The following is an 18,411-nucleotide window of genomic DNA, read 5'->3' as shown; positions in this document are numbered from 1 at the left end:
TAAGAAAAATCCAGACAAGAAAGAAAAATATAAAAATATCTCAACAAAATGTATAAATATGGTTTAAAAAAACTAAAAACAAAATGAATGAATATTTCAATATTAAAAGAAAAGTTTTAACCATAAATAAATTGGTATGTGAGAGGTTTCTGGAATTATTGAAAGGGGGTGGTGGAATTAGAATTTTGAAAAGTCACGCAACCAAAAACTAAAACTAGCAGGTTTATAAATACCCTAGTTAGCTCCTTTGCTTACTGTGAAACTAAAACCCCAAACCAAAAACGGTGCCTGCGGCGACCCCTTCTCCAAGCTTCTCTTTTCGTTATACTTATATATTCATATCTTCTTCTTTCTCTTAATAGTCTTCACCTTCAATTGGATCATGGAAACCCTCACTCCTTCCTCTGACACCAAAAGTATACTCTTTCACTCTCTCTTTCTGTTCTTGCAAAACTCTTTCTGATTCAATTGCGTTGTTTTTGTGCATGCCTCCTGTCTCTCGTTATTGTTTGTTGCTTTTGAAGTGTGCGGTGTCTGTGTTTGTGTTTGGGACTAGAGTGCGTTTGTGATGTAGAATTATTCCTATCTTTCTCTCTGGTGTGTGGTGGATTGGCTCAAAAGTAGGTTTTGCATGTCTGGAATTACGAAAGTACACATTATTTTGTTGTTGTTGTCCAATATTTGTGAAATTTGACTGTAATACCCTAGGGTAGTGGTGAATAGTTTGAATTTAATGTTCAGATTAATAGAAATATCATTTATGTGAAATTATTTGAAGGGTTTAAGAGTGCTTTTACTTGTGTGATAGAGTGTTTGTTGTACTGCTCAAATTTTCATCGTTTTGTTTTTAAGAAAAAGAAATATTTTATCCTTTTAAATTTGGTTACTGGAAATGCTTTTTTTGTGTTTGTGTAAAGGTTGTTTCGATGACAAATGGATCTCATAGAAGCTAGTAATGGTTTGAAAGGCTTTTTATATTTTTCATTTTATGAAAACATGTACATGCTGTTGTAATTTAAACAAATAAATAAAGAGGTTCATTTGACATCTAGATAACCTTTCCATAAGACAATTTATAGATACCGGTGTTGAGCTGATTAAATTTATCCCTTTTTGTTTTTTATTCTAAGTTTATTTTTGTTTGTTGGAGAAAATTTTCTTTTTAATCATGATGAGTTTTCTTTACCATTTTAATGCAGAAGCTGCAGATTTACTGCAGAATTTATCCTTGGACTCTGAGCCCAAGACCACTGTAGTTCCGGAGCCTGCAAAGGTGTGTATTTTTACTATAGAATAGATACATTAGAAACATTGGATTTGTGGTGTGATAACAGATTCTTATTGTCTGCTTCTATACAGAGTGGGCACGCCCTAGCTAAGGTGCCCAAGCCATTTAACCTGAATGCAAGCTTCATTCCAAATGGACATCCATCGACTGCTTACTATTATGGAGGTAAGGTAAGCTGTTATAACTTCAGAGAATGACGTGGAAATTGTTGATCGAATAACTTGTCCTTCTAGAAAATTGATGGTGACTATAAGATTCTCTGCAGGTTATGATGGGCAAGGTGATTGGAACTCTTACTCCAGATATATGAACCTTAACGGAGGGATGACGCAAGTAAGTACCACCTATAATGTTTACTACTATACTTTTGCGAAGCTGCATAATTTTAACAGAGAATTCTGACTAAGTTCCATTTTGTGCTGGCTAATTTCTGCTATACGGTATAGTTAACTTCAACACCAAACTTTCAAAATTGGATGCTTTCTACTTTCTAAAATCATGCATGATATCATCAAGATGATATTAAATTATTTTGCGTAAAAATTTGTGTTTCAAATTTTAAATAGAAAATAACAGTACGTTATTTGTAATTTTCTAGTCAATATCCAATCCTAAAATAGTTAGGTAATTTAGCTTTTGTTTTGATCACTTCGATGAGCTTAAAGTCATTTGGGGTAACTATAAGTACCTCCCCGAGGTTGGTACTTCAATATTGACACAATCCTTTTAAGGATATTACATCAATTTCCTTTACCTTATTATTTTTAAGGGCATAATGTAAGTAGTGTGGTTGAACTTTCCCTAACAAGGAGGGTGCAAGTGTCATAATTCTTATCCTCTAGGGAGGTAAGCATAATTAGCCATAATCATTTCCGTCTTTTGCTAATTTTCTTTGATGTGTGGTTTCCTATCTTTCTTCTTCCACTTATTTTTGTAAGTATATGATTTTCTTAATATTTTAAACAAAAAAAATATAGATTTACTCAATTGTTATACGTGAGACAGTTTAATAGTGTGCTTTTTTGTGTGTAATGAATTAATTAACAGGGTGTTTGGGGGGATGGCTCTTCTTATTTGTATCATCAAGGTTATGGTTATACACCATATGGAGCACCCATGCAACATGATGATAAGTTCTATGGGCTGCAACAGTACCATTACCCTTCCTACTACCAGTCTCCAACTTCTGCTGATGGGTCTTTTGCTGCTAACAAAATCAATGCTCAACCAGGGAAAGTATCAACTGCAATCAGTGATGAACATACCCCTTCATCTGGTGTTATTAATAATGGAAGCAGTGTTGGTGTAGTCAACGAAGATTCTACAAATAACAATGGGTTGAAGGATTTTTTGTCAAGTTCCAAACCCTCATTGTTGAATTCAAATGATTCTACTTATCAAAGGGCTGGTTTTCCTGTATATTCTCCTTTGCCAGGTCATCAAGATCCAAGAGTAGTTCCTCATGGGACTCAACCCGCATTACCTTCAGAAGCCTTAATATTTTCTGATAAAAAGTCCTATGATGGGGCAAAAATTGGATTATCTTCTCCAGCTGTGCCTGTCAAGAAGACATCCTCTCAAAGGAATACAGCTATTCCTCAGCCACTTCCACAGTCCATGGTATGGTTTATCTGTCAACTTATCCTGTTTCTGTGCTTCAGACAGGATTTAAGTATTTGAATGCATTTGTTTTCCCCTTTACAACTTTAGCTTGCATTTGTTTTCTATACTTCCGTAAAAAGTTTTCAAAGAGAATATGTTTTCCTCAACCAACTTTCTATTTATATTATGGCAGGCAAGCCCAAGTTCTGGTCTGTTAGTTCAGGGAGTTATTGTTAGTTAGAATACAGAATTTGCATAGGTGACAGGGAAGAAGATAAAGACTGATCAGTTCAGTCAGAGATCGGTTTGGGGTGAAAATGTCAGTCTCTTGAAATCCTTAGAAGAGCAACTAGTATTCATTCCATCTCTCCCTATTCCTGTTCTGGATTCATCACTCACTCACTGGTCTGTGGCCATGGGTGATTTTATGAACGAATTCCTGTCTATTTTGTCATTCTTTTATAGAATATCAAAACCATTATCTATCATATTATTTGGGTTTGTTTGGGTTTATTATAGAATATCAAAACCAGTATCTATCATATGATTGATTATTTGGGTTTGGAGGTTCACCACTGGTCTGTGACAATGGGGTCCTTTGTTGTCTGTCATTCTGAATTATTAGAACCGGTATTTATCATATTTCTGTCATACATGACTATGGGTATAACAATGGTTGTGGTTATATGCATGTTCTGATCATTTCTGCTTAACTATCCAGCCACATTGTCTTGATTCTTTGTATACAACTTGTCCTATGGTTGATAGCTTGATTTTGGTTTGAGCACAATACTATGGGTATAACAATGGTTGTGGTTATATGCATGTTCTGATCATTTCTGCTTAACTATCCAGCCACATTGTCTTGATTCTTTGTATACAACTTGTCCTATGGTTGATAGCTTGATTTTGGTTTGAGCACAATACTATTATTTCTAATAGTAAAATGAACTCAAAACTCACTCTTAAACTGATTCTTCGGTGCAGAACTATGGTTCCTTACATTCATCTGGACTAGAACCTTTCTATGGATTCATTAATGGGATATACCCAAGCAACACAATGTACAACCAATATGGAAACGCATATAGACCTAATTCTCATATTGGACCTGCTCCCTATGGATTTAGAATGGGGTCCGTTGATAACAAGTTTAAAGTTGCAAATGGCCGTGTGAATGATCATTTTAAAAGAAATATGGATGGTTTTGGTGAGCTGAATAAGGGACCAAGATCTGGCAATGGTTCGGATGATAAAAGTATGAAAGGTCCTGGACCTGTCACACCATTAAAAGAGGGACAGAATCTTCGAATTAAAAGTGATAATAAAGAATTGCTTCTCATTCCTAACAAGAAACAGTTCGACGGGGAAGATTTTTCTGAGAACTATTCTGATGCAAAATTCTTTGTCATCAAATCTTATAGTGAGGATGATATTCATAAAAGCATAAAATATAATGTTTGGTCAAGCACCCTTAACGGCAATAAAAAGCTGGATGCAGCATATCATGAAGCCAAAGAGAAGCCTGGTGACTGTCCTGTATTTTTGCTATTTTCGGTGAGTTGCTGACTTTATATGGCAAATAGTTTAATTCTATGCTTTATGGATTTTACTAACCCTCGTGTTGTTTCTTGGTGGGCAGGTCAACACTAGTGGACAATTTGTTGGTTTAGCAGAGATGGTGAGCCCAGTTGATTTTGGTAGAACGGTGGAGTATTGGCAGCAGGATAGGTGGACTGGTTGCTTTTCTGTGAAGTGGCATATCATAAAGGATATCCCGAACAGTGTATTGAGGCACATTACTCTCGAAAATAATGAAAACAAACCTGTTACCAATAGTAGAGACACTCAGGAGGTATTCACTCAGTAGCTTATTTCATTCCCTTGAATCTTTTCCCCTTTCAACTCGCTGTACTCATCTATATCCTTATGCAGGTTAAGTTTCAGAAGGGTATTCAAGTTCTCAAAATCTTCAAGGAGCAGTCGAGCAAGACGTGCATTCTGGATGATTTTGGCTTTTATGAGACTCGTGAAAAAATGATTCAGGAAAGAAAATCTAAGGAACAACAGGTTCCAAAACAGGTGAAGCGAACCTTCAAATCACATTAAGAACAAGTTTTGGCATTTAAAATGTTCCTGCAAATTTTTTCCCACGTGATTTTTTTATTTTTATTATGCACTTTATAAATGTTGGATCCTAAGCTACATTCAGGTTCATGCCTTTTTAAGTTGCGTCTTCTGCTCTGATTTCAAATCCTTCGTGCTATTGTAGGTTAGCAAGTCTCACGATGAAGCCTTGACTAATGAATCAGCTACTACAGGTGAAGCAGGACAAAAGGAGAATCTGGTAGAAGAGAATGGATCAATAACTCAAACAATTGAAGACTGTTCAAACAAGTGTTAAACCCGTGACAGTGGTCGATTGTAGAGTGGTTAAAAATGTAGTTTCGAGTTCCCCCACCCATCTTTCAAATCCTTTTTCCTGCACTCTTTTTTATATATTATGGAGCAAGTTTTTGTCTTTTCGTTTTGCTAGTTATACCTGCTTATTTTGTTTGACCTTGGTATTTTAGTGAATGTCTTCTTGCATGCCTCTTTTTGAAGAAAAATTATAAGTGACTTTGAAAATAATGAGGTTAATTAATTTCGATATAATATAGTTTTTAAAAAATTCATCAAATTAAAATTTATCACTTTTAAATTATATAATAATTCATTTCTTTATAGAACGAATATTATATGTATGCCTTTACATTTCCTCTCTTTCCCGGCACTTTAGATATTTCTTAACAAGTACATTATCAAAATTCGTACTTTAGTTAAAGTATATCCACTATAGCCAAAAACGTTCAAACGTCTGTGTTTTTCGGTGGATCGAGAGTTGGTTTTTCTTCGGTCTTAAAGAAAAGAGATTTATGTTCTTTTATAAGAAATACAGTTTTTTTACACCGATAAGTTTAAAAGTTTGTTAAATATACAAAAAAATAATTTTTTACTAATTGTAGTATTTCGTACTTGCTACAAATGGTAATTCTTTGAAATTTCTGTTACACTTTTCAACTAAACAGGTTACTTGATAATTACTTTAACAAAAGTTTATATAATAGACTCAATTTTTCGTTCTACAAATGTTTTTATTAAATTATGTTTTCACAACTGTTTGATAAGCGAAAAGTTTGGATAAAATTGAATTTAAGCATTTGTAATCCAAATTATAATAACCAATAAAATAAATAAGATAAAATTAATTCAAAACCGTTTAAATTATAGTAATCAACAAAATAAATGAGACAAAATTAAATTATAGTAATCAACAAAATAAATAAGATAAAATTAATTCAATTCTAAACCGTCTTTCAATAAATATGGAATTGATTTCTAACATTAATTTTTATAACAACTAGTCAAATATAATAATAAAAAATAAAAAGAGATAAATTTATAAAAAAATTTAAAAAGATAAAAAACAATAATAAAGAATATAGGTTCATTTCAATGTCTTTTCAAAATAAAATTCATTATTCTCAAAATAAAATTCATTATTCTTATTTAAAAATTATTGTTCAATTAATTATTATTTTATATTCTCAATTAAATATATTCTATGTAATCCTATCTATTCTTTTAACTCTTATATCAAGTAAAAAGTTAATCAATCAAAGTAATTCTTTTAAAGTTTTTATCTTTAAAAGTACATTATCAATTATAGCAAAAATCTATTCAATCACATGAAAATTTTTAACTTTAATCAAATTGAATTCTCAATTAAAATTAAAAACTTTTGGACTCATAATTGATATATTATGTAGATTTAACACCATGCTAGCTTTCTACAATGTAAAAATCACTATGAACCAAAAGACATAAATAAAAAAAAATCACAAGAATAAAAAAATAAACAAATTTATTCATCTAATCTTAGAATCTAATTAAGAAATTACAACATATCAACCTTAGAGACTTAACACTCCATGAGATCTAAAAATAACATAAAAATAAAAGAAGAGATGGTGGAAAACATGAGAGAAGAGAGATGATGAAATTAGGCACCCCAAAGAGTTTCTCAACTCCCTTAATGTATTTCCCTAATGTCTCTTTATATAGAAATTGAATTGAACTTTGTTTTAGACTTTTTTGTTATTATAATATTCTTTCTAATGATATAATCCCCTTCAGTTATCTTCTTCTATATAATCCAATATCATCAAAATATATTTAATTGTTATGGAGATTCAAAAATATTTAAGAAGATTTTTTCTAGATTCAAAAAAACTTAGTAAATAATATCTTTTGATATTTACCAATATAATTAAACAAAGTAATGTTAAGACAAAATCGGTAAATAATGTAACAATTCGTGCTTTAAAAACATACAATACTTAGCGAAATATTATTCATTGAATGAAACGTATAAAAATTCTACTTACTAAGAATAATGTTGAACAAAGTATGTGTTTAATAAAATAAACATCTATAATGTTTTATGAAAATATATATATATATATATATATATATATATATATATATATATATATNTAATGTTTTATGAAAATATATATATATATATATATATATATATATATATATATATATATATATATATATATATATATATGTGTGTGTGTGTGTGTGTGTGTGTGTGTGTGTGTGTCTGTGTGTCTGTATCTGTGTGTGTGTCTGTGTGTCTGTGTCTGTGTGTCTGTGTTTGCATGTGTGTGTGTCTGTGTGTCTGTGTGTGTTTGCGTGTGTGTCTCTATGTGTGTCTGTGTCTGTGTGTGTGTGTTTGTGTGTGTGTGTCTGTGTGTGTGCGTCTATGTGTGTGTGTGCGTGTTTGTGTGTGTGTGTCTGTGTCTGTGTCTGCGTGTGTGTGCGTGTGTGCCTGTGTGTGTGCGTCTGTGTCTGTGTGTGTGTGTATGTGTGTGTGTGTCTGTGTGTGTGTGTGTTTATGTGTGTGTTTGTGTGTGTGTGTGTCTCTGTGTCTGTCTGTGTGTGTGTCTGTCTGTGTGTGTGTCTGTATGTGTGTCTCTGTGTGTGTGTGTCTATGTGTTTCTGTGTTTGTGTGTCTGTGTCTGTGTGTGTGTGTTGAAAATAAAATGACTATGTTTCAACACCAAGAGGAAGGGGGGGTGAATTGGTGAAATACAAAAAATCAGAGTCATTTCAAAATCTTTTTCGTAAAGTATAAAACTTTCAAAAGTTTCTTGAATCTCAAGGAAAAAGATAAATCAAATGCAACGGAAAATAGTTGTTGTGCAAAATATAAAGTTGACTTGAAAAGTAAAGAGTTCAAGGATAAAAGATTTAAACGCAGTTTTTATACTGGTTCGGCCAAACTGCCTACATCCAGTGTCCTTCTTGTACCCGAAAGCATTATACAAAGTAGAAAACTTTACAAACTTTCTTGAAAAGCAAGTAATGAAAATTCGTGTGCAGCGGAAAATCAAAGTTGACTATACAAATAGTAAAGTCAACTGTATGTAAAAGAGCATGGATAGAGAATTCAAACACTAATTTTTATACTGGTTCAGCCTCAATGCGTACATCCAGCGTCCTTCTCGTACCAGGAAGCAAATGCACTATAATGGTCAAGGTTTTTACAACAAGGCTTTTATAGAAGACCTCCACGTCAAAAATATAAAACACCTCTCTAACCCTCTAACCAAAATATAGGCAAATAACACAGCAAGACTTGCAGTAAGATGTCCCCTCTCCTGCAATATGCAAAACCACTTTGAACAATCCTCAAAGTGAACTAGACTCCACGAGTCTATCCCCTGTAATTACAACAGGTAACCACAACAATCACCACGGATGTCAACAAGAAACTTGATCAGCCAGAAGACACCTCAATTGTGTAGATATGTGATCAAGCAGTGAGTGCACAATCAATCTCCTTCTGAATCTTCTTCAAGCAAGATCACCACTGTTTTCTTGAAGAGTTCTTGGAGCTGTATAATCTCAAAGAAAATAATCTGAAACAAAATTTGAAAGTGTTAGATCGAAATTGTCCAAAAGTTCTTGAATAATTTCAAGTTACATCTATTTATAGAATTCTTTTAATCAGACGCTCCCTTAGTCGAATATGCTACTAATCCAATCGACTAGGTTAAGACAATTATAACAGATTAGTCAAACCAGTAACATTCAGTCAAACAAAATATGTTCTCATTCAATACAATTGACTTTCATTCAATGCTTAACTAACTTTTAAAAATATAGTCATTATTGTTCATGAGCATAACATAATTTCAAAGTAAACAACTAATACAATCGAATGCGTAGCGCACATACCCATGCTTAGTAGAAACACTAATCCACCTTTTTCGATGAGCCTCAAAGCGACGATAGAACCCTAGCCTATCACATGTTTTTGCCCTTCACTTATACCAACAAATACCTCTTTGTTTTTGTCTTGCTCTAGTGACCTCCTTTTCACAAACCCTCTCTACATGACCCAATGTGAATATGAAGAACCGATCTATTTAACTTAAAAAGTAAATAATCTGAACCATATTAATTAAAAAAAAAATCAAATGATAGAATATGAATTTAACAATATTAAGTTTGGATTGTTCTATATTAGTTAGGTTAGGTCTTAATCCAATCTAATCAATACTAAGCCTTAAAATGAAATATAATAAAACCTAAAAAATAAGAAACAAAACTAAAATAAAATAAAAAAATTAATCTTTTCATCATTAAGTAATTCATTTATTTTTAATTTGTTTTTTTATTTTTGTTATGATTCATGTGCCATTCAATTTATTTTTAAGGTTTAAACTTCTTTTTGGTCCCTAAGTTATAAGCGGATATTCAGTTTAGTCTCCGTTTTTAAAAATGTAAATATTTGGTCCCTAAGTTATAAAAAAATGTATCAAATGAGTCCTTTTTTAACTTGAAATACTGTTTTTGGTTGTTTCTTAACAACTGCTACATCTTTAGATTGCTCTGATTTGTTTCTTGATAATAACAGCACTTTAGATTGTTCTTTGTACTTTGACCATGAACATCAAAGAATGACTCATTTGATACATTTTTTATAACTTAAGAATCAAAGGTTTATATTTTTAAAAGCGGAGACTAAACTGAACATTCACTCATAACTTAGGGAACAAAAAGAGGTTTAAACCTATTTTTAATTTATTTTTAATTTTTCTTTTGATTCATATGCCATTCGATATTTAATAAATATCTTTATAATAATATAGATTTAATCTAATCTTACTTGAAAATAACAAAGATAAACCGAATTATAATTAATATTAGTATTTAGAAAATAAAAATAATGTTTAATATATTATTAAATAAATCTAGTTAAGAAATAATTCATACAATTTGTTTATAATTTTAGTCATTATTTCTCAGTTATTTTTTATTCACGTTATTAAAGTTATATTTTTAATTTCCGAAGGCTTCTTTTTGTTTGTTAAAAATGCGGCGTAATGCCTGAGAAACCCTAACAATTGCTATAAATTCAGGGTCTTGCGACAAACCCTTGGCGCCGTTGTTGGGGGCTCTTGTATCGTTTCCATCTTTCTGCTTTGCACTGTAATTTGTTTCATTTTCAGTGTTTGAGTTTTGTTTTGTTTTAACGCTTTCATAAGAGAGTTCACGGTGATGACCACGTAAAATTCAAGCTCAACAGACCGGAATGCACGGCTTTCTCTTTTGGAGATTGCTTTGCGTGTCGACTATCCCGCTGAACTGAGTGATCTCTTTTGTTCTTTAAGAAATCAAATGATGTTTTCTCTTTTCAATCATGCTTTAATTTCAAATTATTATTATTATTTCTGTTATTATTGACGTATGTTGGGGGAAAAGTTTTCACGATGAGGATAGCGAAGCTCCCTCTTCCAAAATTTCAATTTGAGGAAGAACGCTGGCTGAATCGAACCATAAACCTTACGGCCACCACTGAGTGATAACTTTCCTCTACTATTCAGTTTGTTTTTTCCTGTATGCTTTGTTAAATTCATTATTTGATCGCATCTGGTTCAATCTCGTGCCATCTATTTGTGAACAATTCGACCAGTGCACAGTGTGTGAGGCGGTGGATGTGCAACCGCCTTGGAAAAGGCCAATATGGCAGTGATGTGAGGAGTGGGACCGATGGATGATCCGAAGAGTGACAGTTCAAGTATCTTTGTAAGTATCTGAATTCCTTCAATTTTAAACGAAGAAACCCTAAATTCTAGACCAAAATTTGCATTCTCTGTTTGCAAAATCAATTCCTAAACGCCCCTCTTTTGAGTAGCCCTATGAGAAAATTTAAATTCTTTAGCGGCTTAGTTAGGAGGTGCACATTAATCGGATCCAAATTCGTCTTTGGATCCATTCGGAGAAAGGCCTTTTGAAGGGACTCTGCGTTTCTTATCGATTGTTCCTCAAGCAGCCATTCACATTCTTTCAATCAATCAATTATTTTAAATCTGCCTCCAGAATAACGGAACGGCGAACAACCGTCGTTTGGCTCAGACAGAGGCGCACATCAAATATATGAAATGTTGAAACCTTTCGATTATTTGAATAGGTTTGAGGGTGCGAAACTTGATTTCACATTTCCTACCCAGTTATATTTCGATATTCACATATTCTTAAATGGTTAATTTGCTACAGAGTGATTTTTAATATATGGTAATTGTTGATTATTTCATTCACCAATTTTGCACTGTTCAAGGCGATTTTTACAACTTCTGTATTGATTATATGATAATAATAATTCGTAGATAGATGTAAGCTTTGTACATAAAGCCTCCACCAGAAAGCTGAACGATCGTGAAATGTTAGGTCTTTCGGTTCGCACGGAGGCTAAGAGAAAGGGTTCGACCCACGGGATCTTTTGAAGGAAATGAACAATTTATTTTTATTATTTTCATTTCTCATCATAGATTCCACATTTTTTTTTCCATTCACATCTTATTTTATTGTTTTCTTATTTTTTATTATTTTTCTTATTTCTTGTCCTATTTATTTTTCAATCCCAATTTGTGTCAATTATCTCTTGTTAACTCGTTTATCCATTCTCCAATCCTAACACTTTGGAATTATCTGTTATCTTTTATGAACTCGTTTTCAAAAACAAACATTTATTATTTTCTTCTCTTACATGGAAACTTTTTTCAAAGTTAAAATAAATATTAGTAAAGTCATTATAACTCTTTCTTTAAGAAATAAAATTAAGATTTTGTTTTTGATAGGAAGATCCCTTCAATTTGATTTAATTTAATTTAATATAATGTTCGAAAAACGAATGTTACCTCGAAACATCTTTTGAGATGTGTTGTGAATTTATATCGTGTTTGGTATAAAGTACTTATTCGAACGGGCCACTTCATTTTGTGGGTGGATTAACTCGGTTAATTTTCTTGCAGCCCAGAAAATGAATCTTTCACTTACCTAGTACTGTTTGTGGGTTTAGTTCCTAGAACATCTTATAGGGCATTTCATTTGTAGGAATAACGTGCGATAGAATTTTAAAAAAATATTGCAGTCACAATGAATGTAACATTTTATTTTTAATAGTATAAAATTACTAAAATGAAATGAAATGTTACCAAAATGCTAAACTAACAATTAGGTTTCAAAGAAAGAGATCTATTTTAGTAGATTTATCTAATAACATTGAAAAAGGAAAAACAACATATAAAGAAAGGAACAAAAAATGCAAGGATAAGTTACATAAACAAGAAAGTTTCGTATTCATAGTGTTATTATCTAAACAAATTTAACCTTTTGCACAAGAGGGTATAGTGTATATTGATCATTTCTTACATCTCATATTCAACAAGACCGATCTTGTGAGTGTTGGAATAGATCACTATTTCAAAGTTTTATACAAAAACATCATCATCCAATAGATCATTATTTCAAAGTTTCATATATTCATACAAAAACATTATCATCCAAGACATTGCCATGAAATCTCACCATGAGTCATATTTCAATTCATATTACAATTCAATTCATATTTCGGAAGTTTGTTCGCCAAGTGAAATTTGTATTATTCAACCACTCAAAAGCTATTATATGCATCTTTTCCAACTTCTAACACTTTTAGATTATATTATACATTCAAATATACTTATAATTGTATTTAAACAATCATAAGCACATTTTAAATTGTTTACTAAGATTAAACTTCAAAGTCTACTAAACCTCAATTTATGGACTCAAATTGAATTTTACTACTTATGGCACAATTTCAAGTAACTTGGGGACTCTAACAAGTCTTAAATGACTTACCAGACTTTTTAAACTGACTATTTGAGCACAGAACTCCTAATTCAAGTCTTCACTAGTTCACTTCCTCAAAAACAATTTCTAAACTAAGGTAAACTACACCTATCTATCCCCAAACCTTCTTAACACATATTTCATCCATTTTAAACATCTCAACCACTCATAAAACACTTATAACAGACTTCTCTTCAAACCAGTTCACAACACTTTTCTCATAATTTTCACTACTCAAGACCTCATTTTTAGACCCAAAACAACCTACAACCAATAGTGACCCTTGTTCCCAATAATTCAATCATCACAATTCACTTCATCAACACCAAATTCAACAATAAATTAATTGATATAATTGCTTATTCTATTGATATAATTTGTCTGATATGTTGTACAAACATGGTTGATATTAATCATGGTTGTGCATCATCAAAAAATGGAGAGATTGTTGATAAAGGAAACACTGATGTAGCTAAACCTTACAATCTCATATAGCTTTTGGTTTTTTATGATGACAACACATTATTAATAAAAACATGTATTGTTACATGTTCATATGTGTTACATGTTCATTACTTTCATGTGTATGATTTCTTGAGAACATGTTTGTGTTAATTTTGTTTATGTGTGCAATTTACTGCTTTCTACATGAGATATCATCTGTGATTGCATAACATGTTTTAGAAAAGAAAACTACGTACACTTAGGTTGAACTTATATTGTGTGACAAAACTACAAGTTGTTGAGATTGTTGACAACACAATATCTATATCACTCTGATTTTTTATGATGACAACACATTGCTTAATAACACACATATGTTGTTGGTATGCTACATGTTCTTATGCTAAATGTTTGGTATATCTGTTGAACATGTTTATGTGTTGTACTGTTATGTGAATGCATACATATAAAGCTTGTACTTGTTACATCAAGCACTTTTATGAACTTATAATTATGAGACAAAGTTGTAGTAAAGTCAACTTCATCATTAATTGATTCGACTATGCTAAAGTCTTTGTACAGATTTTGAGAATCAGTGTTTTGTATGATTTTGAGAAGAGAATTTCAAAATGATCTTACTTGTCAAAGTCGACTTTGTGCACTACATATTTGACTCCATTAGTTGTTTGATTTGAAATTCTGTTATGCTCTTGTACTCTAACAGTTATATTTTCAAAAGTTAGTTGAGCATTGAATAGTAGGTCAACTATATTAAATGAGTCTTTATTTTGGTTGACTGAATGTTATCAGTTTGACTGAACTATTATAACTGTCATAACTCAGTCGACTGTATTAGTAGCTTATTCGACTCAGAGAATGTCTGTTAAAACAGAAATCTATAAATTGGCTGAACACGAAGATATTCAGAGACTTTTGATTAACTAACAATTTGATTTTTGTTTCAGATTGATAACTATGATCTTAGTGCTCTAAGAAATCTCCAGGAAGACGATGATGATCTTTCTTGAAAGAGATTCAAAGCGAGACTAACTGCGCACACATTGCTTGATCACATTCTGCACAGTATAGGTGTTTCTGGTTGATCAAGATTCTGGCTTGACATCCTTGAAGATTGCTGCATTGGACCTATTGTGATTAAAACTCGTGGAGTCTTGTTCACTTTAAGGATGTTCAAAGTGGTGTTTGGCAGATTGCAGGAGAGAGGACATATTGCTGCAAGTCTTGCTGTGTTTGTTGCCTATAGTTTGGTTAAGGGTTAGAGAGAAGATTTATATTTTTGACGTGGAGGTCTTCTATAAATTCCTTACTGTAAAACCGCAACCATTATAGTGCATTTGCCTCCTGAGTTGGAAGGACACTCGATGTAGGCATTGTTTGGCCGAACTAGTATAAAAACCAGTGTTTGATTTTCTCTATCCCTGCACTTTTACTTACAGTCGACTTTACTATTTGCACAATCAACTACGTTTTTCCGCTGCACACGAATTTTCGTTACTTGCATTTCAAGAAAGTTCGAAAAGTTTTATACTTTGATATCAAGATTGCAAAAAGACTTTGATTTTGATAAACCACCAATGCACCCCCCCCTCTTGGTGTAAAAAGAAGCCTACCTGTTTTACAACAATTGACACCAGAGTTGGTTTTCATATAATATTTGAAAAACTAGTTGACTCTGTTTTTCTTTGATTCGACTATAAACCTGGGTATGGCTTCCTATTTTCAAACTTTTGGTGAAGGTGCTTCAACAAACAGACCACCTTTGTTTGTTGGCAAAAATTATCCATTTTGGAAAATCAGAATGCAAATCTTTCTTGAATCGCAATATAAAGGAATTTTGGATGCAACTTTAAATAGTCCTTTTGTGCCTACCAAAACTGTTGATGAGAAAATTGTTTTAAAATCTTTTAATGAGTGGACTACTAATGAAAATAGAAAAGCTTAGCATGTCATTAAAGCTAGAAATATTATTGCCTTTACACTAACAGTTGATGAATTTTTCAAGACATCTCAATGTAAATCTTCAAAGGAAATGTGGGATGTCTTAGAGGTAACACATGAAGGCACAAATGAAGTAAAGAGAGCAAGAAAGAACTTCGTGATACAAGAGTCTGAGATGTTCAGAATGAAGACTGGAGAAACCATCAATGATGTACAGAAAAGATTCACTCACATTGTAAATCATTTAATGGCTCTCGAGAAGGTGTTTGATAAGGAAGAAATCAACATCAAGATTCTGAAAAGTCTGTACAGATATTGGCAACCAAAAGTCACAACAATCTCTGAATCCAAAGATCTTACAACGATGAACATGGCTGCCTTGTTTGGCAAGCTACGTGAACATGAATTAGAACTAGGTAGATTAAAGGATGAAGAAGAGATTAAAGAAAAGAAGTCCATTGCTCTGAAGGCTACAAACAAGAACAACCCAAAAACAGACATGGACGAGAAAGAATTGATTACCTTGATGGTAAGGAAATTTAGTCGACTTATACATAATGATAGTCAACTAATTAACTATGCAGGTTAAGGTAAAAGGAAAAGCTTCAATACAAATGTTGTCCAGTGTTACGAATGTAGAAAGGAAGGACATATCAAACCTGAATGTCCAGAATTAAAGCCTAAACTGAAAGGCAAGAAAAAATTTCCTCAAGGTAGAAACATGAAAAGAAAAGGAGCATACATTGCTTGGGAGAATACAGATTCTAAAAGCTCAAGTGATGAGGATGCTGATCATGAGGAAGAATCCAACATTTGCATATGACTGGAACATCACGTGATGACAATGATAACGATGAAGAATTCGAGAAGCTTCCAATAGAAGAGAAGTATCAGCAACTAGTTGAAACATTCAGAGAATTACATGCTGAAGCAATGTGACTACAGTACAAGGTTAATCGACTAAACTCTGAGAGGAGAGATTATGAATATAGAATTAACAACCTTGTTGCTGAAAATAAAAAATTAGAGAAGGAATTAAATGATGCTTTGCAATCTGCTAAGGATTTTAAAATTGAAACTGTTACTGTTGAAAAACCATGTGAACATTTTCCTACTCATATTGAAAAGATAGATTACTTGACTATCACTCTAGCTAAGTTTACTCAAGGTAGAGACAATTTAAATGCTGTTTTGAAATCCTTTGGCAGAGCTATAAATAAGCAAGGAATTGGATACAAAGCTCAATCTAACATAACTAATACTAAGAGATTTATTTATTTAAGTAAACTTGCTTAAAATGCATGTTTCTATTGTAATTGTGTTGGCCACACTGTTAGAAATTGTTATTACAGAAATGTTGCTGTTCCAAAAGGGTTATATGTATGGAGACCTAAGGAACAAATGGTGACAAAGACTGACAATCATGGACCCAAAGTTAAAAGGGTACCAGCAATGAAAACTTGAATTATTTTACAGGATACATAGCAGGTGCAGTATGAACTCAAGGATGGATCACTTGGGAACAATCAAAATCTTGAGTATCTACAACTAGTAAAACTGTATCAATCTGCTGCATTATGCTTAAATTGATTGGTTGTTGTTGTGTGATTGTATGAATACATTGTCTAATCATTTGATTGATTGAATGAGTATGGAACTTTTTTTTCACGAGTCTTAGTCGACTACTATATTAATTCATTCAACTAAGTTATATGTGTGCTTTAAACTCTGTTTTGAAAACTCTCATGACATACAGTAGTCAAATAAGTGTTTAATCAATTCGACTATGCCTCTGTTTTCAATCATCTATATTCACTGAATTTTATCAAAATGGGTCGTTTTTGAACTTCTCTCCTTTGCGCCTTTTTTGTATGAGTCTTCTTGGGTCAAACATATGTCTATAAAAATCAGTGTCTTGTCCTTATTTCGTCACACTCATCACTCCTATTTCGTCTTCTTTCATTTTCCATAATTTGAGAAAGAAAGTTTCAAGAATCCTCTCTCTATGGCATCTCCAAGTCGCTCTGTGAGTAGGAACAAGGGAAAAAGTGTCTCAGGATCAAGAATGTCTAGACCGACAGGTTGGATTAGTGATGAAGCAACTCGCGAAAAGTTCCTTAATGAAACCATGAAGACCGTTATTTCTCCTATGAACCTAAACCTGGTTGTGTTTGAAAAAGGATTCATGTTTCCTGACTGGATGGAGAGGCATGGGTTGTCAATATTTGTACAAATGAAGGGGTGTTGGTACCCAGATTTGGTGAAAGTATTTTATCACAATCTTAAGGTAGTTAATGACAACATCTGCTCAAGGGTAAAGGGAGTTGACATTCTCATTGATGACTTCATATGGAACATCGCTACAAACTTACCCTCTAAAGGTACTTTATCACATTTGGCAACTGCTCAAACCAATACAGTGATTAACAAGAGAAAAATTTACAAGGACTGGTTGAGATTTCCTAGAATGTATACAACTGAAAGGTTCTTTGCTCATGAGGGCTTAATGAAAGAAGAAAAGATTGTTGCAAACCTGCTAGCTCGCATCATATTGTCAGGAAAAATCAAAACTGATAGAATGACTGAAGAAGATATTTGTCTTCTTCATGATATAAAGAACAATATACCAACAAACTGGTTGGAAGTTGTGAAGAATCATATGAAGCATGCTGCTCTAAACAGATCATTGTATCTTTCATATGCTGTGTTTGTGAGCAAAGTATTAGTATTACAAGATGTGGATGTTGAAAACGAACAGAAATGCTTATGGAGCTCATCAAATATTTTTGACCTTGATTAATTGTATCTCTGGGAATTGTGAAAAGTATCAACAGTTGGAATTTCATGGGAATTAATACAGAGTACAATACTGTAAGTACCTCTGC

The 18,411-nt window shown here is 32.5% G+C and overlaps 1 protein-coding gene and 1 long non-coding RNA gene across 4 annotated transcripts; both read left to right on the top strand.

Annotated features, from left to right (window-relative positions):
• The first annotated feature begins 243 nt into the window (after positions 1-243).
• Positions 244-5,479, top strand: LOC106780173. Of its 3 annotated transcripts, none has more exons than XM_022776887.1 (9): positions 244-416; positions 1,200-1,273; positions 1,360-1,453; positions 1,554-1,621; positions 2,336-2,908; positions 3,878-4,447; positions 4,533-4,745; positions 4,826-4,972; positions 5,212-5,479. In XM_022776887.1, exons 1-9 carry the CDS (start codon positions 383-385, stop codon positions 5,239-5,241), a joined length of 1,803 nt encoding a protein of 600 aa, XP_022632608.1. In that variant the 5' UTR covers positions 244-382; the 3' UTR covers positions 5,242-5,479. The 3 variants fall into 3 exon arrangements, with proteins under 3 accessions (XP_022632608.1, XP_014523911.1, XP_014523912.1); XM_014668425.2 differs by having other exon boundaries at positions 245-416; positions 5,163-5,479; XM_014668426.2 differs by lacking the exon at positions 244-416 and having other exon boundaries at positions 1,258-1,273; positions 1,360-1,458; positions 5,163-5,479.
• A 4,853-nt stretch (positions 5,480-10,332) lies between these two features.
• On the top strand, positions 10,333-11,790 carry LOC106780169. The gene is made up of 2 exons (XR_001377237.2): positions 10,333-11,035; positions 11,617-11,790. It is a non-coding gene; the product is annotated as an uncharacterized LOC106780169 (long non-coding RNA).
• Positions 11,791-18,411: the final 6,621 nt, after the last annotated feature.

The sequence above is a fragment of the Vigna radiata genome, unplaced genomic scaffold, assembly GCF_000741045.1.
Source record: "Vigna radiata var. radiata cultivar VC1973A unplaced genomic scaffold, Vradiata_ver6 scaffold_372, whole genome shotgun sequence".
NCBI lineage: Eukaryota > Viridiplantae > Streptophyta > Magnoliopsida > Fabales > Fabaceae > Vigna > Vigna radiata.
This window is presented reverse-complemented; position numbering and strand designations above follow the sequence as displayed.